General features: G+C 45.4%; 1 protein-coding gene across 4 annotated transcripts in view; it reads left to right on the top strand.

The window, feature by feature from the left end:
* Positions 1 to 205: 205 nt before the first annotated feature.
* STARD3 (StAR related lipid transfer domain containing 3) overlaps positions 206 to 26,422 on the top strand; it is a 29,175-nt gene continuing 2,958 nt past the window's right edge. The window contains exons 1-15 of one of the 4 annotated variants that reach the window (XM_060281505.1): positions 206 to 380; positions 8,139 to 8,303; positions 10,307 to 10,611; positions 12,903 to 12,980; positions 13,784 to 13,861; positions 13,975 to 14,028; positions 14,297 to 14,414; positions 15,783 to 15,881; positions 16,810 to 16,862; positions 19,164 to 19,256; positions 20,230 to 20,292; positions 21,222 to 21,317; positions 22,582 to 22,661; positions 22,742 to 22,846; positions 25,510 to 25,603. In XM_060281505.1, coding sequence (XP_060137488.1) covers positions 10,402 to 10,611; positions 12,903 to 12,980; positions 13,784 to 13,861; positions 13,975 to 14,028; positions 14,297 to 14,414; positions 15,783 to 15,881; positions 16,810 to 16,862; positions 19,164 to 19,256; positions 20,230 to 20,292; positions 21,222 to 21,317; positions 22,582 to 22,661; positions 22,742 to 22,846; positions 25,510 to 25,603 — 1,221 coding nt within the window. In that variant the 5' untranslated portion in view covers positions 206 to 380; positions 8,139 to 8,303; positions 10,307 to 10,401. Of the gene's footprint in view, positions 381 to 589; positions 4,948 to 8,138; positions 8,304 to 10,266; positions 10,612 to 12,902; positions 12,981 to 13,783; positions 13,862 to 13,974; positions 14,029 to 14,296; positions 14,415 to 15,782; positions 15,882 to 16,809; positions 16,863 to 19,163; positions 19,257 to 20,229; positions 20,293 to 21,221; positions 21,318 to 22,581; positions 22,662 to 22,741; positions 22,847 to 25,509; positions 25,604 to 26,422 lie in introns of those variants that run through there. The other 3 variants (XM_035134948.2, XM_035134947.2, XM_035134949.2) reach the window with 3 other exon arrangements.

Raw genomic sequence — 26,422 nt, 5'->3', positions numbered from 1 at the left:
CTTCTCCCACCGTGGCCAATGAGGGATAAGCAAACGGCTTCCTTCCAGCCAATGGCGTAGCTTCCTCCTCCCCACCCCACCACGCGCCTGCCCTCCGCTGTCAATCATTTAGCGCGCGCGCGCTCTCTCTCTCTTTTTGCTTTCCACGCCCCCTCTCTGACTCCACCCCCGTTTGCTCTCTCTTTCGGAGAATGACTGAGGGAGGGGGCGGGAGCGCGTGTCGGCTTGGTTTTTTTCAGGTCACGCTGCGATCACGTGATAGGAAGTAGTGTCCGGTCCGAAGTGGCGGTTACTTCCGTCTTCTTTTCTCCCCCAACCCCATCCCTTGTTCCTGTTGCTGAGGGGCGGTTGAGGCCTTTGGGCAGGCAGTGGCCCACCAGGTAAACGTCTAGCGATGGGATGAGCCCGGCCTTGCAGTGTAGGATGCGGAGCTCGTAGGGAAAGAAGAGAGGCTCGTGAAAATTGGGGCATTTATATCTATATCTGTCTATACAGTATAGCTATATCTATATAGATATACATATACATATATATATATATATATATATATATATATATATATATATATATATATATATATATTATATTGTATATTATTATATATTATTGGATGAGAATTAATACTTTGAATTTTGGTGTGTTCAAAACGGTTCACATGCATTAGGTCAGGAATCCTTAACAACAGACCTGTACGGTAGGTCAGTATTAATTGTCCTCATGTTGTAGTTGTGGGTCTTTTAAGGTGTGTGTGTGTTCGTGTGAGGGTGGCTTACTTCTGCTGTAGCCCTGAGGTGAGATTTCTCCTGGGGGCTTCCTGAGTCTCATAGCTGCAAGGTTATTAACCTACACATGCTGCTGCTGTCATAATGATAAAAATTATGATAAATAAAAACCATATGGTTGCAGGTTGGGGTCTATTGCAATAAATAATGGCGCCTTAGAAGATTAACCTTGTTTATTGTGGGTTGGGATTTCCCAGGCTACATACCCCACTTCATCAGGTGACTTGAAGTGTTGCACATTGTTGACAGCTACAGGTGCATGGCGGTACAAGGAAAATAAATAATGGGGTCAAATTTGCATAGATGGGGAACTGAGGCTTGGCATAATGAAGTTCATGATGGATCTAAGATTTGGACTGGGGACTTGCTGATTCATAGTTCTATGTCTTACTTTGAAGCTAGATGTTGCCATGGAGGAAAAAAATGGCAAAAACAAAAGAAAGAAGAAGCTAGATGTTGCCTAAAGCGAAGGACTGTCACCGAAAAGTATTTCTAATAAAAAAATAGTTATAATTATAGTGCTCATACCTTAGTCATCCTTGCATCAACCCTGTAAGTTTGCAACTTTTGGAACACTTGCCATTTTAGTCTGTTGCAGGAAAAACAGGCTTTTGCTACCTAGAAGATTTTTCAGAATAATTGTAGTGTAAGTTCCTGTGGAGTAGAACAGTTCGCCTAAGGCCTCCTAATGGTGTGGGACTTTCAATCACTCTGTAGCACTTGTAATGTGTGTAAGCACCTACTTTATATTTCTTCTGAGCAGGGGTGTATTTATTCACATAAAGACTTCCAGGTCAGACAGTAGAACTATTATGCAGGCTTGAGCCTGACCACATGTGATTTTAGGGTGGAAACAATGAAAAGAAGTTGAAGGAATCTTTTAATGTATGTGTGTTTGGCAATGAAAGGATAAGACATAAGAGGAAGAGAAACTTGAGTAGACTGGGGAAAGGAGAAATGCTTATTTTCCTTTAAAAGTACAGGAGACAGGAATGTCCCCAGAGATCATCTGATCAGTAACAATCAGAGCATGCAAAAATGGCCTGGCAAGTGTCAGGCAAACAGCAGATGTAAAGCAAATAGCACGAGTGTCATCTGCCATAAGAACTCAGTAAGGTAGATCAATACTGTTACCACTATATTGCAAATGGGAGCTCAGGCTAAGAATAATAGATTACCTTGGATCAATTTAGTGAGTTTGTGGCAAAGTTGAGATGCTGCTGAGGGGGGTGAAAGGCTTCCTGGATCATTGCTTTTAGTGTCTCAACCAACATGCTACATTATTAAATGCATCTTTCCTCCAAAGAGGTCTCCATCCCTTCATATTATCTTCACAGCAGCCCTGTGAGGTAGGTTAGGCTGAGAATTGATGACTGGGCTGAGGTGACCCAGTGAGTTTTATGGCTGTGTGAGGATTTGAACCCTGGTCTCCCAGGTCCCAGTATGACACACTAATTTACATGATAGCATGCCTGTGTGGGGCGAGTGCTGCTTCCTTGTGTAGGAGAGGTCAGGTTTCAAAGACTTTGCCTTCATCCTAACACAGGCACGTCCAACAGGTAGATCGTGATCTACCGGTAGATCACTGGATGTCTGTGGTAGATCAATGGTAGATCACTGGCTCCCCCCAAAGAAGCTCAACAACTTTGGCTCCCCTAAAAAAAGCTCAATTTTTTTGCCCTGTACCCCCCCCCCCCAAATGGCGCTCTCCGTCTCCCTAAAAAAAAGCTCAACAACAACTTTGATCTGAATGCCTTTTAAAAAGGGCCTTCCTCCTCCCAAAAAAAGCTCAACAACTTTGACTTGAACCCCCCAAAAGGGGGTAGATCACTGCCAGTTTTAAACTCTGTAAGTAGATCGCAGTCTCTTGGGAGTTGGCCACCCCTGTGGACCTAGCAGAATCAGAAGTGTGGGGGTAGGGATGCTATTTTTCACAAAGTCAGTCTGTGTTCTTGCCCACCCTAAATTACCACCATGCCTGTTGTCCAGCTTGTTCTCCATCTCTCAGCATCGTTTTTGTCTCATCCACTGGGAGAGAGCAACTGAGTCAGAAAGGGGTAATAATTATAAATATATATTGAAGCTAAATGGAAACATGCCAGTAAATCCTAGATTTGAGATCAATTAGGCAAATAAGTTTAAGATCTTTTTTTTTAAAAAAAAAGATCTCCACCCCATTCAGTTCCCAGCTTTTAGGAATAGAAGTAGGAAGTGATGAGGTGATGTCAAGAGGTGTTTTGGCCTGGATGTTTGAAGAAGCATAAATCTAGGGGAAAGAGGTGAGCGCCTTTTTATGGGAGCAAGGATTGTGGCTCATGCTTGGATTGACAAACTTCTTCTATTTGTACATGTTCTTTGAAGTCCCTTTGGTTGAAAGGTGGGGTGCTGAAAACAGATAGCAGGGAAGGGAATTCTACTAGCCAAATCCCACTGATAAAGATTTGGATAATCAGCCTCATTGTGCATTGTGAACCCCATGGGAACAATAAGAGAAGTGTTGATATTAAATTGGTTAACCTGTGTGGAGAGGAAAACTACAGAAGTAGGTGAGGAGCTGGTGATAAGATGGAGGAAAGGGGCAAAAAATGATGGGCAGAGGTGGGGTCTGAGGAGAGCCTGGGTTGGGGTAGTGGCCTCTGAGGATGGGGATTGCAGGAAGTGTCCAGGCTTGCTGTTTCCTTGACCTCCAAGAACAGGTCAGTGTTCTTATTGAAAATCCAGTCTAGTCTGAGAATGCTCTTGTCGTGTTATACCCTGTGTATGTAAATTGGAAATGTTTTCATAGTCTTTTTCCTTCAAAATAAATAAAAAGGTTATTTAACAAACAAAAAAATGCTCTTGTTGCTGGCTGAAGTTGGCATATGAGTCATTTGCTGTACCATCCATGCTGCTTTCTCATTTGCTTCTCGGCTCAGTTTGGATCGCTGGTTATTTATCTTTTAAGGCCGAAATCCTGTACCTAACCAGGAAGGGAGTCCCATGGAACTGCTGAGTAAACATACAAAGCATTTCACTGCACAGGCCCTAAATGATGGCAAAGAACCAAGATGCCAAGACTCCTCTTTACTCTAGGCCAGTGGTTTTCAACCAGTGTGCTGTGGCACCCTGGGGTGCCGTGAGCAACACTGGCCTTTTTCTTTCCCTCCCTCCTCTGATGCCCCCTCACGGCTCTGCCTTGAGAGGACGCTGAGGGAACCCTCCACAAGGGAGGGTGTTCAAAAAAGGGTGAGAGGCTGCAAGCTCTGCAGGAAAGGGGTGACATAACTGGGCTCCTGAGCCCCACAGGGGTGCCGCAGAAAGAATGGAGTTGGTCAAGGGAGCCGTGGACTCAAAAAGGTTGAAAACCTCTAGGCTAGCCTTCCCTTGCTGGCTGACCAGAGTAGGAATCCGGCACCTACCTTGAGGAAGGCTGCCAGCTGCTTCTTGCCATATTCACATGGCTGTTTTCTGAGGTTAAGGGGAGAGGCCTTGTTGTACATCCTTCAACGTACCGGTACATCTGTGGCTTGTTTAGCAGGAGCATGTGATAGGACCTTCTTTGTTGCTGAATGCCCTTCCCCAAAAGATTGATTTGGCTGCCTTCCCGATGACACTTTGTTCCAAGCTGAAGACTTTTTGTTGTTGTTCAATAGGCTTTCAATTTCTTAAATGTTTTTAATGTGTGTTCTTGATCAGACTTTTTGCCCGCTTCCTAGTTGCTACACTAGTGGGTTTATATTTTCTGCTGGTTTATGTATTTAACCTTTGGTTTCTGCGTTGTTGCCTCGTGCGGTTTTTATGGTGTTGAATCACGTTTGCGCCATTCTCTAGCACCTCATTGAGTCGGCAAAGCAGGACAGAAATAGCGAGGGAATGGTTATTTTGTCGGGTGATGCGTTGGTAGCTTTGAAGGAAATGTTCCAGAGTTGCCAAAGGGAACTTGAGACTTTTATGCTGACGTTGTAGGCTGAAAAGAGGAATCAAATGAATTAAAAAAAACTGATAAAAAAGAACAAACCTTGACTACAGCTGGGAACTAGCAAAGAGAGGACTTGAGTAACAATGCACTGAGTAACATTAAGAAAACAAAAACAAACCAGCAGTAGATCAAAAGGAAGTGCCATAAGATCTGCTAGCAAATGGCTCTGAGGGGAAGAAATGGAAAAGTACAGGGAGGAAGTAGAAAGTAAGTATACAAAGCCCAGGTAATAATGGTGGGTTCAGGGAAGATTTCTTAATCCACTAAGACTGATTTGTAGATGCAAACCCTGAGGGCATACCACTAAACCGCCAGACTCAGTAGCACAACTGTCCCAAAGCATGTTTTTCTCAGATTTGCAGGTGATAGCTAGTTGACTGCTGTGCAGTGAGGAATGTAATTGGATAGCCTCCTTTTGTAAAGGTTGGGCCTTCGGGGCATCTTTGGGCGAGATGTTGAAAAAAGTCACACAAACCTATGCAGGGTAATTGTGGCATGACATCCCACATGACAGTTGCATGCAGCAATACTGTATGCCCCATGCATGATGAAGACTGCAATCATAGCCCCACTTACCTGGGAGTAAGCCCCCTTTAATTCAATAGGGCTTCCTCTGAGTAGACATGGGTAGAATTGTGCTGTGTAAACCATCCAAATTTTGCACCACAGTTGTGCTGCATGCCAGTGCAGGTACCATGGCTCATATCTTTTCCTAGAAGAAAGACCTCAAGCCACTCCAAAACCTCCTCTTCCCCCAGTCCCATGCTTGGCAAATTTGATATTTGCAACTTCCAGCTCATGCTGATCTGCTGTTGAACTAATATGCATATTGGAACATAGTTAACTGGCTTTTGGATTTCTTGAATGTTCCAATTCAGTTGTCTGCTGAAAAACTGTACATCAAACTACGTATGTTTTACCAGAGAACAACCTTAACCAGAAACCTTTAATAGGAATCTGGTTTTATTATGTGATCCGCACCTGCCTATTCATATTCAAGAGGTTTCTTCGGTTATCCTTCAGTTCCATCCTTGGGTCGAACCTTGAACCTGGGACACAGTTTGATTGCCTTCCTGCCTGCCTTCCCTTCAGTTGCAGGATCAGGGACTCACGGCTGCCTTGACAGATAACCTTGGGCTCCACTTAAGCCCTTCTGCTTTTTGCTGCAGCTGCTGAATTCTCCCTCCTCATCACCATTACCAGCTCTGAATTCTGCACTGTATTTTCATTCCTTCGTGGTGTAGCTGATGGGGTAATGTTGGTTGTCTGAATTACACATCCCTCCATGAATGTTGATTGGCTTGAGAACCGAGGGCATTTACCGGTTTTATCCAACTACAGGTGAAACTTGGAAAATAAGAATATCGTCGAAAAGTGCATTTATTTCAGTAATGCAACTTAAAAGGTGAAACCAATATATGAGATAGATGCATGACATGCAAAGCAAGATATGTCAAGCCTTTATTTGTTGCAATTGTAATTATTTGTCGTTAGGCGGGTCAATTATAAATGGAATGTAATTACTGTAATGAAATGTAATAGCGATGTTTATTTTTGTATTATTGTAACTATTTGTTTTATTACTGTGGAATTTCCAAAAGAAAGCATTTGTAAAAATTAAAAGAGAAATAAATAATAATAAGTTGCATTACTGAAATAAATGCACTTTTTGACGATATTCTAATTTTCTGAGTTTCACCTGCAGGAGAAAATCCTTCCCAAGCTGCTTCTGCAAGCTAATTCATCAGTCATAGTAGTATCTTAAGTAGCTTTAAATGGTTGCCTCTATAGTGTTGGCAGAAGTAGGGGCACCTGGAAAAAACAACAAAAGGCAGCCATGTTGATATGTAAGCTAGGGAAGCAGAGCCCTCAAGTCCACAGTTGGGCAACACCTTTATTATGGCCAACCAAAACGTTGCAAAATAGTGTGCCAGCTGCAAGCTTTTGAGTTCTCCAGTACGCATGATCAGGCAGGATGTTACCCAAAGCAGAGGCTATGTGGAGAAGGAGGGAAACGACATCAAAAATAGGGGGGGGGGGAATAGACCGGCTGTTGAAGGTGCGAACCTGCATTTTTATTCAGTTTGAAGGTGGAGGTTGCAGGCTGGCTCAGTTGCCTGCAGTTATTAAGTTACGTCTAGGATTCTGGGATGAAGAAGCAATGAGTGACCCCCATGTTTGAAACGTAAAGAGTGGCTGTTACTCAGATCTGCCTTGTTTAAACAGGAACACAGGCAGATGCTTCCTACAGGCAGGAAGATAGATTCTAGCCTAGATAATGAGCCAGGCGGTGCTCGGAGCACTGCATCTATCTTTACAGTTGATGTGCAGTTCCTCTCAGCAAAATGTCTTTCATCAATCTTAATTCAGGAAGCTGCGGTGACAGCCCTCAACCCACCCACCCCAACCTCCCTCTTTGGGAGACAAGAGAACAAGCCCAGTCAGAACTATGCTAATAGGAATAACTAGCACCTGCCTAGCAAGTTATAATAATAATAATAATAATAATAAATTTTTATTTATACCCCGCCCTCCCCAGTCAAAAACCGGGCTCAGGGCGGCTTATCACAAAGAAGAGATGGAAGATGTTGTTCCTGTGATTAGGACTGCTCAGAAAAGAGAGAAAAGGGTGTTGCTATTGTGGCAATCACATATAAACACGTGTGTGGTCTTTCAATCACATATAAACACGTGTGTGGTCTTTCCATCAAGAAAGTTCAAGTCTCAGGTGTCTCCCATGTAGGAGATTCAGCAGTGATGCTATTTGTGTATACGGTCCTACCTTGGATTCTGAACGCCTTGCGAGTCAAACGTTTTGGCTCCTGAACGCTGCAAACCCAGAAGTGAGTGTTCTGGTTTGTGAACGTTCTTTGCAACCCGAGCGTCTGACGCAGCTTCCGATTGGCTGCAGGAGCTTCCTGCAGCCAATCAGAAGTCACGCCTTGTTTTCCGAACGTTTGGAAGTCGAACGGACTTGGAACAGATTCTGTTCGACTCCCAAGGTGCCACTGTATATGTGTGTGAGAGTGAATCAGCCTTCAGGATAACTCTCTCCTGCCCTCGGATCCCTTGTCAGTGACATTGCCCTACTAACCAAGTGGAGACTTGAGAGAGGAATGTATTCTGCTTAACAGATATACTTGGTTGGTTGGTTTATGCTGCCAAAGAAAATCGAGTCCGTTCAGGTCCTCAACTCAGCTCTTCTGGGGTTTAACAGGCTTGTTTCTCAAGCAGTGGGGTGAGAGGGTAGTGAGCAAATGTGCTCATCTGTTTTCAACCTCTTTGGGAACCATTCTCCCACCCAGTCTTCTAGACCACAGATAGCAACCTTGTTTGTTTGTTTGCTTGCTTGCTTGCTTGTTTTAAAACAGGATTTTATTTTTTTAAATCCTATAAAGCATAATCTAAAACAGTTGGATTTTCTTCTAAGCGTCGATGTCAAAAGGGACCGAACTGAGTCAAGGGGGATGAAAAACAAAACAATCCAGTTGAGTTGACAATTATTCAGTCACATGCTGGAGGAACAACACTGCTACTGTTAACGCACTCTCCAGAAGAAAGGGGTGAGTCAAGAACTTCTGGTGTGAAGGATCAGGATCAGAAGAATGTCGGTCTAGCTCAGCATTCTCTTTGTAGTGCCATACAGTGGTTAGAGTGTGGCCCTAGGACCTGGGAGAGCAGGGTCAGTTGCTGGCTCTCAGCCTAACCTACCTCACAGGGTGTGTTGGGAAAAATGGGGGGGGGGCAGACTGTGTTCAGCACCTAGAGTTTCCTGGAGGATAGGGAGCCTGTACATAAGTATATTTCTCACAGGCCACACAAGTGCTTTTAGGAGTTCACAAAGGGGGTGTGAAGGTCTTATCCTCTGGTAGCCTAAAAACACTTTGGAGGGGAAACTACTTCTTTTTTAACGAACTCTCTTTTTTTCAGTTTTTCCAACAGGAAAAAAAGGGATTTTGGAAGAGCCGTTAAAATGGTTCTGTGGGATATTTTCGCTCTTGGAATGGGTGAAATGTTATTTGACATCAGGTTTCTTTTGTTTACTATACAATTGGTGGTTTCTCTTTTCAGCCTTTTATTTCTCTCCCCCCCAAACCTCTCAGATGGCAAAAATCAACCTACACATGCTTAGGTAGCATGCGGTATAACAGTTTTCCAGCTTGCTCTCTCTAGTGCTGGGTATGTTTGCAGTGTTGCTTGTAAAAAATAAGGCAGTTACTGTATATTTCAGGAGACTGCAATCCTATCCTAAGGATGCTTACCTGGGAAGGGAGCTCTGCGAAATAGTCTTGAATTTTCTTCCCCCAACCTGGGTGACCAAAATCCACGGTCCTTTAACCTCTCTTCTTCATGGGTGCTGTATACCTGTTCTGGAAAACCCTCATTCTTCTGCCTTTCAGCCAGAGATACACTTGGGCAGGGGGTGGTAATGAGTAATTTTGCTGAGCGATCCTATGACAGCTGCTTAAGTGGTGTTCAGACTTATGCACAGAGCGAGGAGATGGGTAGAGGCACCGATGTGTATTATTCAGGAATCACAGATGGCTGAACTTCTTCTTTTGTTTGAGACGCTTGGGTCTCCTGCAGAAAGTGGAGGTCCCAGTTCTTACTCGGTTATGTGAAGTGACATTTCCCCCTCTTCAGATGAAGCTAAGTGGCTTAAGAGTCTTATTTGCACAGGGGTTGACACACGCATGCATATGAAAGAGCGCTTGCATGTGTAAATTGTGTTGGGCTCCCCCCCCCCCTTGCAGAAAGTTTACAGTTGGAAGGTCTAATCCTTTCTCAGTTGCTGCTGTCATATGTTTCTCTGGCAAAAACTACTGCTTGGGAGATGAAATTGTGCGTGTGCATATTCATTCTTGGGAACTGCTTTTCCATCTTTAAAACGTGATACGTGAAATGTTATTTGGATGCTTCACTTTTCATATGTCTGCAGCCCTACTTTCTTATTTATGGAACCTAGCTCTGGGGAAAACAAAGCACAGGGATCTTCTGACATATCTAGAAAACCTGTGATCTGGCTGACATACTTTGATCTGGGTGGGGTGTGTGGCTGGTATTCTCCAAAGATGCTGGAAATTAGAGAGAAGCAGATAGGGTTTGGGGGGTACTTGGCCAGTAGCTGCTGCTGGAGTCTGGTTATTGCGAAATCTTTTTCCAGCTCTGCTGCCTTTTGGGTAGGGAAATTGAATTAGATGACCTTTGGTTCCTTCCAAGTCTCTGAACCGCCATCTGATACAACAGTTGCAGCTATTGTGAGTGAGGGCCCAGTTCCCTCAACTCCCATCTGGGCTTCAAGGAACAAAAACTGGGATGAGTTAGACCAGCATTTTCATGCTTCCTTTTTATTCAACCCAGAAAAACAGATAGCAAAAAAGGAAAAGAAACATGGTGTGTTTGAGAGGTGTAAATAGCTCTCGGTTTCTTGGCTGTCACTACGTGCAGCCACAGCATTAACCTGCATTTTCATTTCCTGCTGAGGGCCTTGATCTCATTCTCTTTCCCTTTTCCCTCTGCTGCCAGAATACCAGGACGATCTCGCTTCCCTGTTCTTTCTCTCCAGCCCCCCTACAACCCCCACTACAGATGAGCCATTGACGGAGTCACGGATGACACGCCTGCACACGAGAGCCAACCCTTTCACCCTCCTGCCTGAGGATGAGCAAGCTGTGGGGCTTGCAGAATGGTGACCTGGAGCAGAGTCTTCCCGCCATTGCATCCTCTCTTTCGCACAGCCCGGGCTTCTCCTCGCACCACTTCTTCTCTCCCGAGAGGAGGCGAGCCATATCTGACGTGCGTCGGACCTTCTGCCTCTTTGTGACCTTCGACCTTCTCTTCATCTCGCTCCTCTGGATAATTGAACTGAACGTGAGTTGAGGAGCTGACCTTTGTGAATAAGGTTTCCTACTCTCCCCCCCTGGGGTTTGGCTAAACATGGATCCCAGAAGTGGTTGTCCCTAAACGTGTTCATATAGCAACGGCAGTGAGTCAGGCGCAGTTTTAAACAAAACAAAAAACAGGGAGCGCCTCTCTCTTGAGTGGAGTCCATGTAGGCAGAAAGCAGTGTGCCAGACTCCTCTGGGCTGGATCCCCTCACCGCCTCTGCCGTGAGCTGTCAGTGTGCTGCTTACATCGCAGCCCTCAAGTCTGTCCGTTGTTGGGTATTGTTAGCTCCCAGGGTGAGTCTGCTCAGGTGGTGATGCTGCTGGGGCCAAGAGCAACTCATAAGACTGAAACCCCATTCAAGGTTTCTGCACACGGCGGAACTGTACACAGTGAACAGGAAGTTGGGCCGCGCCAGGTAGCCCCTTCCACATGGCATCCCCATGTACAGAGCAAACTGTTTAAAGGGAGGAAGTCTTCACACATAAAGGCTTTCATGGGATCTGCAGGCTCTTAACACTCAGGGTTCAAGATCACAGGGAAGCCTGTGCATGCTGAAGCTCCCTTCCTCCTTTCAGACCTTTGTGTTGTAGGCCGGTGGGAGGGAGGGAGCTGCTGATCTGGCTGTCCTGCCCAGCCACATAACGGCTTGAAGGGCCATCAGAGATCTAGCAGTCACCTAGTTGCAAATCACTCTTAGAAATTAGCCAGGTGCTGGGTGCCTTTTTCAAGTGGCGCAGGTCCAACTGCAACCACATAGAGATCTCTAGACTCCAGGTTGGCAACTGACGTCTCCATCTGGCTGGCCTCTCCAGCTTTCTTAAGCAGAAGAGCTTGTTCATTGCATTTATTTTGCACCTTCTCCTCTGAGGAGTGCATGGCTCACCTCTTGTCTTCAGTTAACCCCTACAATGACTCTGTGAGGTAGGTCCAGAGGCAGTGACTGGCCCAAGGTCACTCAGTGAGCTTCATGACTGAGTGGGGATTTGAACCCTGATCTCCCAGGTCCCAGTCCGACACACTAACCACTACACTGCACTGACTTCCTGGAGTACGTATGCTATGGGCCAGCTCTATAAGTTCAAGTAGGTAGATAAATTTGGGGAAAGCAAAATGTCACTTACAGAAGAATCTGAAATATTTTCTTTGTTTTATTTGATGTTTTGATGTGTTATAAACTGCTTTGAGAATTTTTCTTTTAAATATAAAGCAGGATAGAAATAAAATGAAAAAATAACAATAATAGTGTATCTGAAGAAGTGTATCTGAACAATAGTGTAACAATAGTGTATCTGAAGAAGTGTGCATGCACACGAAAGCTCATACCAAAATATAAACTTAGTTGGTCTTTAAGGTGCTACTGAAGGAATCTTTATTTTGCAAATAACAATAAGTTTCACTAAAAAGAAAATGTGCCTAGACATTCCATTGTGGTGACTGTAACCCAGGTTTAAGGTGCCATTTGGCGATATTAGCTTATATATCTGAGTTTCTAACACTTGCAAGTCCTTGTTTTACTGCTCATCTTTAGGTAGAAAAAGAGCGAACTCTTCTTCTTCCCCCTCCTATTATCCAGGGGTTCTTTGTGAGCTCATTTTGGCCTCAGAAGGAGTAAACCAAATCAGAGGCTGAACTGAGTTAGCAAATTGTTAATCCCAGATTTAAATGATAAACAAGCCTGAGATAAGCAGTGAGTCATTGCTTAGAACTGTTCTAATCGTTGGGCTGAAAGGAAGGATAAATCCAAATGTTGTCCTCGCCCACAAAGAAACCCACGCAAATCTGGACCAGTGCACGCTGCAAGCTTGTGGCACGAAGGCCGGTGACTCAAGCAAGTGACCTACACGCTACAGAAGCGGGAGCCAATCTGACCTTGCAGGAAAAATTCCTGACCTCACACGTTTTCAGATGGCTCAACTAAGCGTCAGGAAAAGCAATGCTATGATTCCCCTGGAAGCAGTGGCTGCTGGCACCAGCATATTAAAAGTCAGGGGCGAGGAACCTCTAGCTTGGATCCCAGTTTGGCCTGTGTGGATGTTATCTCCAAACCATGCCCACCTGCCCTACATGTGATATCATGTGTGTTTGGTGTGGGGCAGTAGAGACATGGTTGGTTCAGCTGCAGGACCGAACTCTGTGGGAGCTTGAATGCTCAGCTGATCCTCACAGAAAGCAGGCTTTAAATGGTCACAGGTCGGAGCACTGCATTAAAAAGTCCCAGGCTGGCATTGTGGTGTGTCTTAATTTATTTTGACTTTAATCTTGCCAATCTGCAGGCCACCAAAAGCATCCAGGAGAATCTGAAGTATGAAATCATCGAGTACAACTTTAAAACGTCCTTTTTTGACATATTTGTAAGTATCCTGACAAAATTGCCACTTGCAGTAATAGCCAAGGGGGGACCTGGGGGTGGGCATGGCTGATTGCAGGGGATTGACTATACCAAAGGAGCCATGAGGTCAGTACACAGGCAGCTTCAATAGTCTGTGCATTTCACAGAACTCCTTGTCTGATAGAAGAAGAGTTTGGATTTGATATCCCGCTTTATCACTAGGTGGCGCTGTGGGTTAAACCACAGAATCTAGGGCTTGCTGATCAGAAGGTCGGTGGTTTGGGTGCGCTCCCGTTGCTCAGTCCCAGCTCCTGCCAACCTAGCAGTTCAAAAGCACGTCAAAGTGCAAGTAGATAAATAGGTACCGCTACAGTGAGAAGGTAAACGGCGTTTCCGTGTGCTGCTCTGGCTCGCCAGAAGTGGCTTTGTCATGCTGGCCACATGACCCGGAAGCTGTACGCCGGCTCCCTCGGCCAATAAAGCGAGATGAGCACCGCAACCCCAGAGTCGGTCACGACTGGACCTAATGGTCAGGGGTCCCTTTACCCTTTACCTTTTAAGGAGTCTCAAAGCGGCTAACATTCTCCTTTCCCTTCCTCCCTTATAAAAAACACACTGTGAGGTGAGAGAGGCTGAGAGACTTCAAAGAAGTGTGACTCGCCTGTTAGGCCCTACCTGGATAAGAGTCCTGTGAAAGCCTGAAAGTTTGCCTATTCTTGGTGCCAGTTGAGGTTGATTCATAAAAAGAGATTTTAACTTCTCTGCGTTTTTGAGACCTTCAGAGTGGCCTTCTCATGATTTCCCTCTTGTGTTCCTTCTTATCAGCTCTTGGCTTTCTTCCGGTTTTCGGTGTTGCTCCTGGGATATGCTGTCTTCAGGCTCCGCCACTGGTGGGTCATTGCGGTAAGAAGTCTACTTTTTATCCTCCTCTCAGAGACGTACATAACATTGAATTGCAGCTGTGGTTGGTTTGCTTGTTTGTTCATGGGCTTCTCTCTTCTCTCCCCACCCTCCAGATCACTACATTGGTTTCCAGTGTCTTCCTGATTGTGAAAGTTACCCTTTCGGATGTGAGTTGCTGATAGCAAACATGGGTTCTACTCTAAATCTTTATGGTCCCTTTCCAAACCTCGGAGCAAATTGCAAGCCTTTAAAAGCAGACGATGCAAAATTTCAGGTTTTTTTTTAAAAAAATGGGAACATTTTAAACTTCAGGGCTGCTTGTTGGTTTGTGGGTACAAATGCATGGTTACAAGTGCCTTCGGTGTAGTTGTTCCATGACAAATACTGGAGATCATTTCATATGAATCATGTTGTCTCCTTTTTTCCCCCCAACAGCTGCTGAACAAAGGGGCTTTTGGCTATCTCCTGCCCATCGTTTCCTTTGTCCTTGCCTGGCTGGAAACATGGTTTCTGGATTTTAAAGTCTTGCCCCAAGAGGCTGAGGAAGAGCAATGTGAGTTTGTGTTGAGTGAGGATGGGTGAATGGAATAAATCTCCTACCCCAGTAAAATTGGTTTTGACAGCCCTGCTAGTGTCGTGTCCCATGTGTTGTGAGGGGGGCGAGGGTGGCAGCACTCAGAAAGCAAATGACCTTAAGGGTTCATGGAAGCAGGTTGCTGTATTTACAGTAGGTATCGCTGGATCTGCATTCTGATGCCTCAAGGCCTTTTAATATGTTGGATTAGTCCTATGCGAGGAAAGCATTGAAAAGCAAAATAATGCAAAAGATTACCCTTCCATTCTGTATCTTTGGGGTTTTGTTTTGTTTTTGTTTTTGCACGTTGAGAAAAAGGGTTTAAAGATGACAAAACTAAGCAAGCACTTTGCCAGTATTGGATTAGGAAAACGCTCAGGATTGCTTGGAGGAGAAAAGCTCTCTATTGCATTAGATGCTTAATTGCTTTGGAGATATGATAGGCAAAGAGGCCATCATTCTCCATGTAGATAACATGTCTTGTCTCCAGCTGAAAGGTTGAGGGGGGAAGCAGCTTGGCCAGTTCCTAAAGGGTGGTGATAAATCTGCCTATCTGTGCAAAGGTGTCTGAGCGTGTTAAGTGACAATGCACTGCCTTGTTGTTGTGCAACAAAATGTCCCAGTTCAGAATACACAGTGCATCTGCGCACATTGATTAGGTTTCCTTATGGCTTTCTTCCTGTGTTAAAGCATATACTGAGTCAACAAGGTGAAGATATTTCCTAGTATTCTTCCGTAACCATGAGGGCTAGAAACTTGTGCAGGCGCAATGAGGTTGGAAAGGATGACGAGGGTGATCCATTCTGTTCCATATGACTCTCATGGTCTCCCTTGACAACCAAAGGCCCACGTATTTAAAATGCCAGGCCAACATCCTTCTGCAAGCTCAGTACTTGGTTGAGAATCTGCAAATTGAAGTTGCTGGAAGTGAAATGCTTCGACATGCATGCTCCTCTCACTGAGCTTAGCTCCTCCCCCTTCCCACACTTGCTCGGGCAAATCTTCAGCTCAAGCCACCAAATAAGGAGGCCAGCCCAGTCCTGGTGTTCTCCACTCCGTTCAAGCTTAGGAGCCCAGCTTTCGCCTCTTTTGCCAGGGCTTGTGCTTCGCTGGTCTTCATACTGAGCTGCTCATCAAACTAGCTTCCCAGTTTGCCCTCAATGAAGTTATTGTTCTCAGTTTATTAAGGCAGGCAGAATTACTGAGAGGATTGCTAGCTCTTCTCGAGCACAGTTTTGCCCTTTATCAAACAGCCTTTCCTCCCTCATCTGGGGGGTCATACAGGTTGAGCCAGGGATATGAATGCAATGCAATATAAATGAGCTGATCCCCCCCTCCTCTTTCTAGGGTACCTGGCAGCTCAAGCTGCTGTGGCCCGAGGACCCTGCCTTTATTCAGGGGCGCTTTCAGACGGACAGTTCTACTCCCCTCCGGAATCCGTTGCAGGTAATGACATTTCTTCCAAAAACTTGGGTATGCTGTATTTCTGAAAGTGTGTCTCTAACTGAGCACTGGTAATAATAATAAGAACAACAACAACAGCAACAACAACAACAACAACTCCTCTCTTTACTAATCAGTTAATGTGTACAGAGTGTAATATGAAAGTTGCAAACACACGAGATTGCCACTCCTCTTCTGAACTGCAGTAATCTAAAGCTTGTTTGAGCACGGCCAAGCTCTCTTAACTTTTATGTTACAAGAAGGGGCCAGTCCTAACATGTACATCCCTTACGCCCCTTTTCTGCAGTATCCATGCTTTCATTCACAAGAGAGGGGGATGGTTATTTCAGGAACTCTCAGCCTATTTCCTGGGAGATAGTAATGTGTTGCAAGAAATACATGGACCAAAAGGTCCTATGGACTGTATATTCCTCTCCACTCAGGAAGCAGCCCACTGCATCTTTGCATAATCCAGTGTTCTGGCCTTACTTGTCTTCTGCGGAAGTTGAATTGGGAAGAAGTAATTCTGTTGCATCTGCATTAGGTGACACAGGGCTCTGTCGCTCGGTCTCAATGCAGAGATGCAACACTATTGTTCATCCTCTGAGGAGGCTACCTGTTGCATCTCTGTGGATTACTGCTCTGGGCTTCCTTCCGGTCAGGCAGCACACTTAAGACCAGTGACTCAGGCAGAAACCCAAGAGAGCTGGCTGCCTGGAGGTGGGTAATTCCTACTCTGGCATACTCTGGCCATTGGATGACCCTTGCTCAGCAGTCAACGGACAGTTAAATCCCTGTCATTCCTAAAGATGAACTTGCGTGAACAAACAGCCTTGAAATTGTGCAATGCTGCTTTGTATCCTATGCTTAACACTTCCAGATCTCCCATCATTTAACTTTTAAATGTTTCCTTTCCCCCCTCATTCTCTAGGATCAGAAGACTCGGATGATGAACTTTTGGGAAAGAGGACATTAACTGACCAGGTAAGCCCAGTGGCGTAGCTAGCCACTCGGATGCCCGGTGCGTCCTGCAGCCAGGGGTGGAGCGAGCTGCCCATGGGGGCGGGGCAAACTGCCCATGGGGTGGGGCAATCCAAGGCAGGGCGTGCTGTGTGGAGCCTCTCTGCAGCCTCCCCCTCAGCTGTAGGGCGGCTGAAGTGGTGGGCAGATGCAAGCCCCGCACTGCTCGAAAAAGCAACACGGAGCTTGCAGGCAGTCCACCCACTGCCTGCCCAGTGCCCCCCGCCTCACCTGGCTACGCCTCTGGATTAGGCAGATTTGTGGAGGAGAGGGCTGTCGAAGGCTACTAGCCATAAAGCAGCCATCCCCAAACTTCGGCCCTCCAGATGTTTTGGACTACAATTCCCATCTTCCCTGACCACTGGTCCTGTTATCTAGGGATCATGGGAGTTGTAGGCCAAAACATCTGGAGGGCCGCAGTTTGGGGGTGCCTGCCATAAAGGCTGTGCTCTGCCTGCAGAGTTGGAGGCAGCAAGGCTTCTGGTTTCTGGAATCACTTGAGGGGGGAGTGTTCCTGCAGTGGCGTAGGAAGGGGTGTGCGGTGGGTGCGGGAGTTGTTTTTTCAAAAACACATTTTTGCAGACACAACAGTAGCGCGTCCATTGTGTTATTTTAGGTAACATGGATGCACGTGCACACACAATGAGCCTCCTCCTCCTTGTCTTTGGGTTGTTTCTCTTGTTCTTTAACCAACACACAGCCTTGTAGTCTTGATTATAACTAATTTTTATAGTTAGTTTATAGGGTTGCCAGACTCAATAGTGAACAGGACTTCTGTGCCTTTAATTGCCCTGCTCTCTTTTGAGTCTGGAAACCTTAAAGAGAAACCAGCAGACCCTTTGCTTGGAAATTAAACAAAGGGTCTGCTGGTTTCTCTTTAAGGTTTCCAGACTCAAAAGAGAGCAGGGCAATTAAAGGCACAGAGGTCCCGTCCTCTATTGAGTCTGGCAACCCTATAAGTTTATCAAATTAATTAACTACCTTCAAACTCTGTGAGGAGAGTGTGAAATGCTTCAGAATTCTCATAATCCCAATCTTTGTTTTGTGGAAGTCAGGTCTTAATTTTTTATATACCGTATATTCCGGCATATAAGACAACTGGGAGTATAAGACGACCCCCAACTTTTCCAGTTAAAATATAGGGTTTGGGATATACTCGCCATATAAGAAATACGACCCGGCGTATAAGATTACCCCCAACTTTTGAGAAGATGTTCCTGGGTTAAAAAGTAGTCTTATGCGCAGGAATATACAGTATGTAAGAGAGAAGTCGTGTTTCATGAAGTGTACATTGCTCTCATCTCCTGTTGGCCACCAGGGGGCAGCATTAATCTGAAGCAGCTAACTCTGAATTTTCACTTTGAGCATCCCAAAAAAATTGCTCTGTACATCACCATACATTGCCATTTGTTTACTTTTATGATTTCTTACCTGCCCTTCACCACAAGGTTCTGACAATGCAGAAATGCAGTATTATAATCGGGTAAAACATTGGTGGTCCATTTACAATTATACTTTTGCCAGACCATTATTTGTTTTTTTCAAACTTATGGGTCAGTGTTGATGTGGTTTGGGTACTTGCCTGCTTCCTGGGAGGACCTTATCCTGCCTGGACGTAGTTGCTGCTCACTCCATGCAAGCAGATGAATGACAGCCAGTACATACATATTATAAGCCACGCTTACATACTTGCCTAGTTGAATTGCAGCAGCTCTTCCTCTGCTGCCAGGTGGGGATGGGAAGAAGCAGGAAGGCAACACTTAAAGCAAGCTAGGGAGGGGGTGTTTGGCTGGTGGAGAGGCTTGGTTTCACTCATTTCAATGGGTCTACTCTGAGTACAGTCTCATCTGCACTATGCATTTAAAGCAGTATCATATCACTGAAAGTAGTCATTGCCTATCCTCCAAAGAATCCCAGGAACCATAGTTTATTAAGCGAGCTAAGGGTGGTTAGGAGACCCCTATTCCCCTCAAAAGAGCTACGGTTTTCAGGGTGGTTATTCCTCTCTTCTGGGGATTATAGCTCCAAGGGGAGCAATGGCTTTAACAACAGTAACAACAGTACCTTTAACAAACTACAGTTCCCATGATTCTTTGGGGAAAGCCAAGAGTGTTTAATGTGGCATGGTGCTGATTTAACTGTATAGTGCAGACAGGACCTGGGACTAGCATTGGATGCAACTCGGAGGATGTGGAACTGGTGGTTTATCCCTAAACTGTGGACTGTCTGTCATAGGAAATGAATTAACTGTTAGTTTTGTCGTAGGAAAGAGAATATATCCAACAAGGCAAAGCAGCAATGGAGGTGGTCGACCAGATCTTAGCCCAAGAGGAGAACTGGACATTTGAGAGATGCAGTGTAAGTTTATGGTTCCTGAAAGATGACTTATCGCCCTTGCAGTGGGGAGGGCGGAAGCGCTGTCAGTCTTCTGATCGGATTTCGAAAAGAAGTAATCGTCTATTTTAAGCTGTTACAACCTTCCTTCAGTCACGTAATGGATAGGGCTGTTGTGGTCCCTCTGAGTGTAACCTTAGCATGTTTTCTTTTAAGAAACTTGGGGAGCCTTGCTATGAGATGAGAGAGCCTTGTTCTGCTCTTTTAGTAGCTGCTCTTTTACATGCCCTCCCCCACATGGTGAAATAGCGGCACTGCATTTATTTTGCACACTGCTTAAAAGCCTATTCTGCAACTAAACTGCATAGAAAATTAGGCTGCTTGCTTTTAATTTTCAGAAAAACGTAATGCTGCAGTTGTGTGACTTGACACCCCTCCTCCCCCCTTGAGATTTTTTTATATATATAAAAAAGATGCATGTTTTTGCTATTCCTGGTGGGGTTTTGTTTTTTTTGCTATTCCTGCTTTTGCTATTCCCACTGTGGTTTCTACCTTGAACTTGTGCATCTTCTGATAGCAGCACTGAAACCTGTTGCTTAGAGGAGAGGGTAGAATATGAGCATGCTGTTAACCTGCCCTGTGACCTGCCGATGGGGCAAGAGGCCTAATTAAACGCTGGAAGCTCTCACAGTGCTTCAGAAAAGCTGCTTTGCCCTTCTACGGGCCTTTTCGGTAGTGGCGCCCGCCCTGTGGAACGCCCTCCCATCGGAGGTCAAGGAGATAAACAACTATCTGACATTTAGAAAACACCTAAAGGCAGCTCTGTTTAGGGAAGTTTTTAATCTGTGATATTTTAATGTATTTTGGTATTTGTTGGAAGCCGCCCAGAGTGGTGGGGGAAACCCAGCCAGATGGGTGGGGTATACATACATACATACATACATACATACATACATACTATGGAACTAATGTGCCCTCTTGCCCCCCTCCCATGCAGGAGTTTGGCGACACGGTTCACTCTCTGGAAATGCCATTCTACGGCAAGGTATTCATCCTGAAGGTAAGTTGCCTTGACTTTTCCTCTGATTCCGATGATTTGCAGAAGTCATAGTCTTCCTCCTGCACCTTCAGTTAAAAGGAGATGGGGGGGGGTGGAGGCTGTCGCACAGGAATTAAAATCTGGAAGGAGTGTTGTTTGTAGGATTAGGGGAGAGGAAGCAGAATGGATGAGGCAGCCGTCCATTCTGTCTGCGTTCCTCTTTGGGGATATTGGGGGGGGGGAGAGAGGTGTTAATTTGCTTCTAGCAGCAAAACAAACTTTTGTGTCCGCTTGCTGTGCCAAGCATGAACTGAACTTGTGTTTTCATATTCTGGGAGCACGGAAGGTGTGCTGCCCAGTGGAAATAAGACCATTGCCACGGGGTAACTAACCTTCCCAGAGATCATCCTTTAGTTTCCATTGGCTTGGGTTAATTTCATCCCTCTTGGAAAACTTCCCCCTTGGAGAACTTGGGTGGCAGCGGTCTTTCTTTTTCAACAAATCAGGGCCGGGAACCTTTTTCAGCCCAAGGTCTGAAGTCCCTTTGGCATTATTTACTATAGTCTGCTTGCCAGCAATGGATGAGGCCAAAGTCACAACCATACATCCACACACTCCCCCATAGTTCACACATCAAAGGAGTCTTCATTTAAATGACCTTTCATGCATCCTAGGGCATTCCCCTGCAAGGAAAACCGCAAGGCAAAAATAAGGCATTTTCATCCATTTTCATTAATTCCCTCTATCCATTCTTGCTGTCCCTTTCCCCCATATTCAAGGCTCTTTAGGACTCTTCAGAGGCTTTTGGTGGGGGGGGTTGCTTGTCGCCTCTTCCAAGCTATGTTCCCTTTGCATCCCTTGGGGGACTTTGTAGGCAACCCCCCCCCCAAGGGACAGGACAGAGCTAGTAAAAGAGAGCTGGGCAATTAACAAGCCTCCCTCCCTTGCAGGCAATTCTACAATGTCCTGCCGAGATAGTTTACCAGGAGATGATTCTTCAGCCGGAGAAGATGGTCCTGTGGAATAAAACCTTGTTAGCATGCCAGGTAGGTCTTGGCAAACTCAGCTGCTAATTACTTATCCCTAAATTTTAACTCCTGGCTTTAGCCACTCTCAATCTATTCTAGTCTCTGATGAGGGGCAACACCAGGAACAAACGAAAGCTTGTCGTATGTGCATCTCTCACTGCTGTGAATTGTTGTCTGTGTTGCCCACTTAGGGAGGAGGTTTTGGGCTACAGTGGTTTGTATATTGAGGTCCTTCCTTGATCTCTGTTGGACATGGCAACCTTTCATGTTATGTCCTGTCCTACAGTTTCTGCATACTTCCTTGAGCTCCTCAGAAGCTGCTTGTGATGAAGCTGCCACTGAGCGCCTTGTTTCACCTTTTGTAGCATGAACGGGGAAGCTTTTGCCCCTTGGGAGTTTGACACCATTTGCATGACTGAGGGATGGGTTGCTACTTCTGCACTGTGTTGTGGGGTTTCTTCCTGAAGTGCCTGCAGGGGAAAGGGCACACAGGGCAAACAATTTTGTAGTTGAAACGGAACTGATGTGTGACAAAATGATATAATTATTATTATTATTATTATTTTATTTGTATCCTGCCCTCCCCAGCCAAAGCCGGGCTCAGAGCGGCTAACAGGTAAAAATACCAAAGTGTACATAAAATCGCAGAGTCAGTTAATTAAAATACATTCTAGAATCAATTCAGAATCAAATTAATGGCCCAACCTTGTTTGAGGCTCTCTTGGTATTCTGCAAGGTTGTTCGTGGTGCAGCTTTTTAGATATTGTTTTCTTGCACACGTGGGTCCTTCTGTCTTAGTTGATGTCAAAGCCCTACACTCAACTGAACCAAATGCTATCACAGTTTCCCACCCTTGTAACTGGGAATTGTTTTTATGAAGGTGCTAAACATTTCCCATAAGGTCTCTTTGTCTTTCCCATAGGCAGTATTCCTGGAGAGAGAGAGACTGTGTTTTCTTATACAGTGGTGCCTCGACTTACAAATTTAATCCGTTCCGAAGGCACTTACGTAGGTCGAAAAATTCGCAAGTCGAAAAACTCGGCAACGGAAACGCGATTTCCCATAGGAATGCATTGGAAACAAAAAAATTCGTAAGTCGAAGCAACCCTATCTAAAAAATCGTAAGTCGAAAAATCCCTATCTAAAACCGCTGCGGTTTCCTAAGCGCGAGGCCATTAGCCCCATTCGTAAGTCAAAAAATTCGGTTGTCGAGGTACCACTGTATAGATTTATGTCAGCAGAGGTAGAGAGAAGCATCTCGTTTTTTTTCCTTTCTTGACAGATCTTGGAACGGATTGATGACAACACAACTGTATCCTATGATGTGGCAGCTGGTGCTGCTGCTGGCGTTGTGTCACCCAGGTGAGTCCTGGTTTGGCCTCGACCCTTGACAGCCCTTTCTTTTTAAAGGAGGGTGATGACCTCTTGTTTTGTGTTCCCAGGGACTTCATAAATGTGCGTCGGATTGAGAGAAGGAGAGACCGGTACATTTCATCAGGGATGGCGACAGTTCACAGCGCACGTCCCCCTACTTCCAAATACGTCAGGTATGAAGAGTCCTATGGATGGTGCTTTGATCTATTTTATTACCTGTAGGTTTCCTCTGATGCACTGGCTTAAATCGTAAATAAGTCTTTAACTTTTAATTTCTGAAAAATAAAAATTTTCATGGACAATGCACCTGGACAAGACATAATGTAAATTACACCAGCACTTCCCAAAATGAAAATAAGACCTGGGATGCTTCTAAAACTGGGTAGCCTAGTATGTACCCTGTTTCTCATATTTTAAGACATACCCATAAAATAAGCCATAGCAGGATTTCTAAGCATTCAAGGAATATAAGCCATACCCCGAAAATAAGACATAGTGATAGGCGCAGCAGCAATGCCAGCCGCGGCAGGAGGAGGAGGAAAAAAATAAGACACCCCTTGAAAATAAGTCATAGTGTGTTTTTTTGAGGGTAATGTGAAATAATTATTATTATTATTATTATTATTATTATTATTATTATTATTATTATTTATAACCTGCCCATCTGGCTGGGTTTCCCCAGCCACTCTGGGCGGCTTCCAACAGAAAAATAAAATAAAATAAAATAAAATAATCGATTAAACATTAAAAGCCTCCCTAAACAGGGCTGCCTTCAGATGTCTTCTAAAAATCTGGTAGCTGTTTTCTCTTTGTCATCTGACGGGAGGGCATTTCACAGGGCGGGCGCCACTACCAAGAAGGCCCTCTGCCTGGTTCCCTCCAACTTGGCTTCTCGCAACAAGGGAACCGCCAGAAGGCCCTCGGTACTGGACCTCAAGTGTCCGGGCAGAACGATGGGGGTGGAGACGCTCCTTCAGGTATGAGACGGCATGAAACTATATGGTAGTTTTATGCATAATTTAGGGGGACTCCTCGGATATTTAGAAATAAAAATTTAAAAGGGGGGAATTAACAACCTGGTTAACCAAGGACTTATGCTGAATGTCTTCCAGAACCAACAGAATGCTCAGCTTGGGGGGGGGGGGAGGGAATTAGCCTGGCTGGACCTCTGATTGTTTAGTATCCTGGAGAGGTGGACATTAGGTTCAGAGGAATCTGCACCACAGGGCTAAAATATCCCCCTCCCTGTACTGTATGGGGAAGTTTTAGAAAGTTTCTCCTTCTCCAGAACTAAACCTGAGCTCTTCAGTGCTAAATAGCACAGTAGGGGAAGGTTTCACGAGGATGGAAAAACAAGAAAGGTGTTTTGCATGTGACTGACAGACAGTAATCCTTGAGGAAGTTGCGGGTGTTGAGGTGTCCACTCAAACCAGCTTTTCAACTTTTCAGTGCTTCCCAGGTGTCTAGTCCAACTTTGGCTCCCAGCTGCTGTCTTGTGATGAGCAGAGCTCTTGCCCGAGCATCAAGGCCCCCTTTGTTTTTCTCAGAGCCTCTGCCTCAGGTGACCAGCCAGGGTGTCTTTGCTCACCAACTTCATTTTTCTGACTAATAGCGTTAAAAAGTCATTGGCCTTTAGCTCAGCGTCTGCTTAGCTGTTGGGGGAAATCTGTGAGAAGGGCAGTGTACATTCCCCACATCGCATGCCCATGATGAAATACAGCGCGTCTTGTTTCTTTGTCTTGATCAAGCTGATTGGATTTCTCGCATTTGAAGTGTGTGGGAAGTGGTTGAAAATAGGAGTTTTCTACTTCAGGTGTCCCCACACTGAAACAGAAGAGGCATGACATCTGTTCCACCCTTCTCTTCTCTTCCCAAACACCATTCCCTCTAAACGGTCTCTGGTTTCCACTTTGTTAGGCCAGACGTTCCAAGGCACTACACAGCCGGGTTTAGTTTCCCTTGGATGGGGGATGCACGGATGACTTAGGATTTCTTTTGTAAAACTTGCTTTCGGTGACAGCAAACCCACTCCTCCAGCAAGACAGGAGCTTGCTCTTTTCAATGGGAACAGAGGCACTCCCATAGAAACCCAGCACATGCACAGATGCTCATGGCTTCTGAAGTTATTAATGGCCTGGAACTCATTCCTCTATGGCCCATGCCATAAAACCCCTGCTGCATGTATCCGCATCTTGGGAAAGGTGCTCAGGGAGGGGTTTTCTGTCTCATGGTGTCACATTTATGGAAGAGGAGACCTGCCAGGACCTTCTTTGTGCTGGGTTTCTTTGTAGGGGACTGGAAAAATGTGTGGCTCTAAAACAGTATCAGGAGGGGGGGGATTTCAATTGCTCATCAGAGAGGGGGAGAAATTGGTATGTGCTTGATATTTCCATAATTTCAGAGTACACTGCTTTGGGCGCAGGATTTCATATATCAAGCCCAATTCTTTCATGGGCAACCTTCTGGGCTGCATGATGGGGGATGGGGTGGGGCCACAGGCAAAAGTAGATGGGGCAATGGGTATGCCTCTTGCAGATATTCCACCCATGAAAAAGCCAGGTTTCTGTAAAACTCTTCCGTTCTCCAGCCAGACAAGCAAGAGGCATGATTGCAGTTCAAGGACACATTCCAATCAGGAAAGAACACTTCTGGGCCAAGCCAGGGGAGAGGGGGCATGGCCTAGGGAGTCGGGAGGGCCAGGTGAAGAGACACAGAGGGCCACATTCAGCTCCTGGGCATGTGGCTCCACAACTCTGTTCTAGGTAATAGCCAGCTATTAAATTGCTTCTGCTGTGACAACTCTCTCCCCACCCCCCTTGTTGTTGACTTTTTCCAGAGCGGAAAATGGTCCAGGTGGTTTTGTTGCTCTGAAATGTCCCACTAATCCGAACCTCTGTACCTTGTTCTGGATACTCAATACAGACCTCAAGGTAAGGCATGTCTTGTCCTTGAGTGTTTTCAGTTGAATGAGCCAGATTGTGACCATTTATTTCCCGCTGTCACCTCCAGGGCCTCAAACCTTGGAAACTTCTGGGTCCTGGTTAGACGTTTTTCACGTAAATCAAATGTCAATTTGGCCCAGATGCTGTAATGCCATTAAAATCTAGTCCTGCTCCCCTCTGATGAATGTGGCATGTGGTTGTACTGCTGAGTTGTGTCTTGGAGAATGGTCCAAGTGAGCGGTGAGGGCTGCTCTCCCTCCAGAATGCAGAATCGGACCGATTGCATAGCTTTGCTAGCCAATGAGTGCCCTGTTTGGGGATATAACTTGGACCTGATGAGATGAAAGAGAGGCGCTGAACAGAGGAATATGCAGGAAAGAGGGAGATTTTAAGGAGACCCTACGTGGAATCACCCTGAGATCTATGGGTATAGGGGAAGTATAAAAATTTAATAAATATAGTAGTAGTGGTGGTGGTGGTAGTAGTAGTAATAGTAGTAGTAATACTATCCTGTGGTGTTTATATACCTAACACAACAGTGTTACCTGTAACAAAATGTTGCGGTGTGACTGACAGCCCACCGACACTGTTAAGGATTATCATGCTTGCCAGCTGGGATCAGAAATTGCTCGGTTCTGCGTTTCCTTTCTCTGTGGCATTCTCTTAATCTTATGGTTTAAGGGGAGGAGCCATAGCACCATTGTAGACTGCATGCTTTGCATGTGGAAAACCCCCAAGTTGAGCCACTGGCACCTCCAGGTAGATATAGGGAAAGCACCCTCTTATGAAAACCAGGAGAGCTACTGC

This window comes from Zootoca vivipara, chromosome 13 (assembly GCF_963506605.1).
Source record: "Zootoca vivipara chromosome 13, rZooViv1.1, whole genome shotgun sequence".
Lineage (NCBI taxonomy): Eukaryota > Metazoa > Chordata > Lepidosauria > Squamata > Lacertidae > Zootoca > Zootoca vivipara.
Note: the sequence above shows the minus strand (reverse complement) of the source record. Positions and strands in the feature narration are given on the sequence as shown.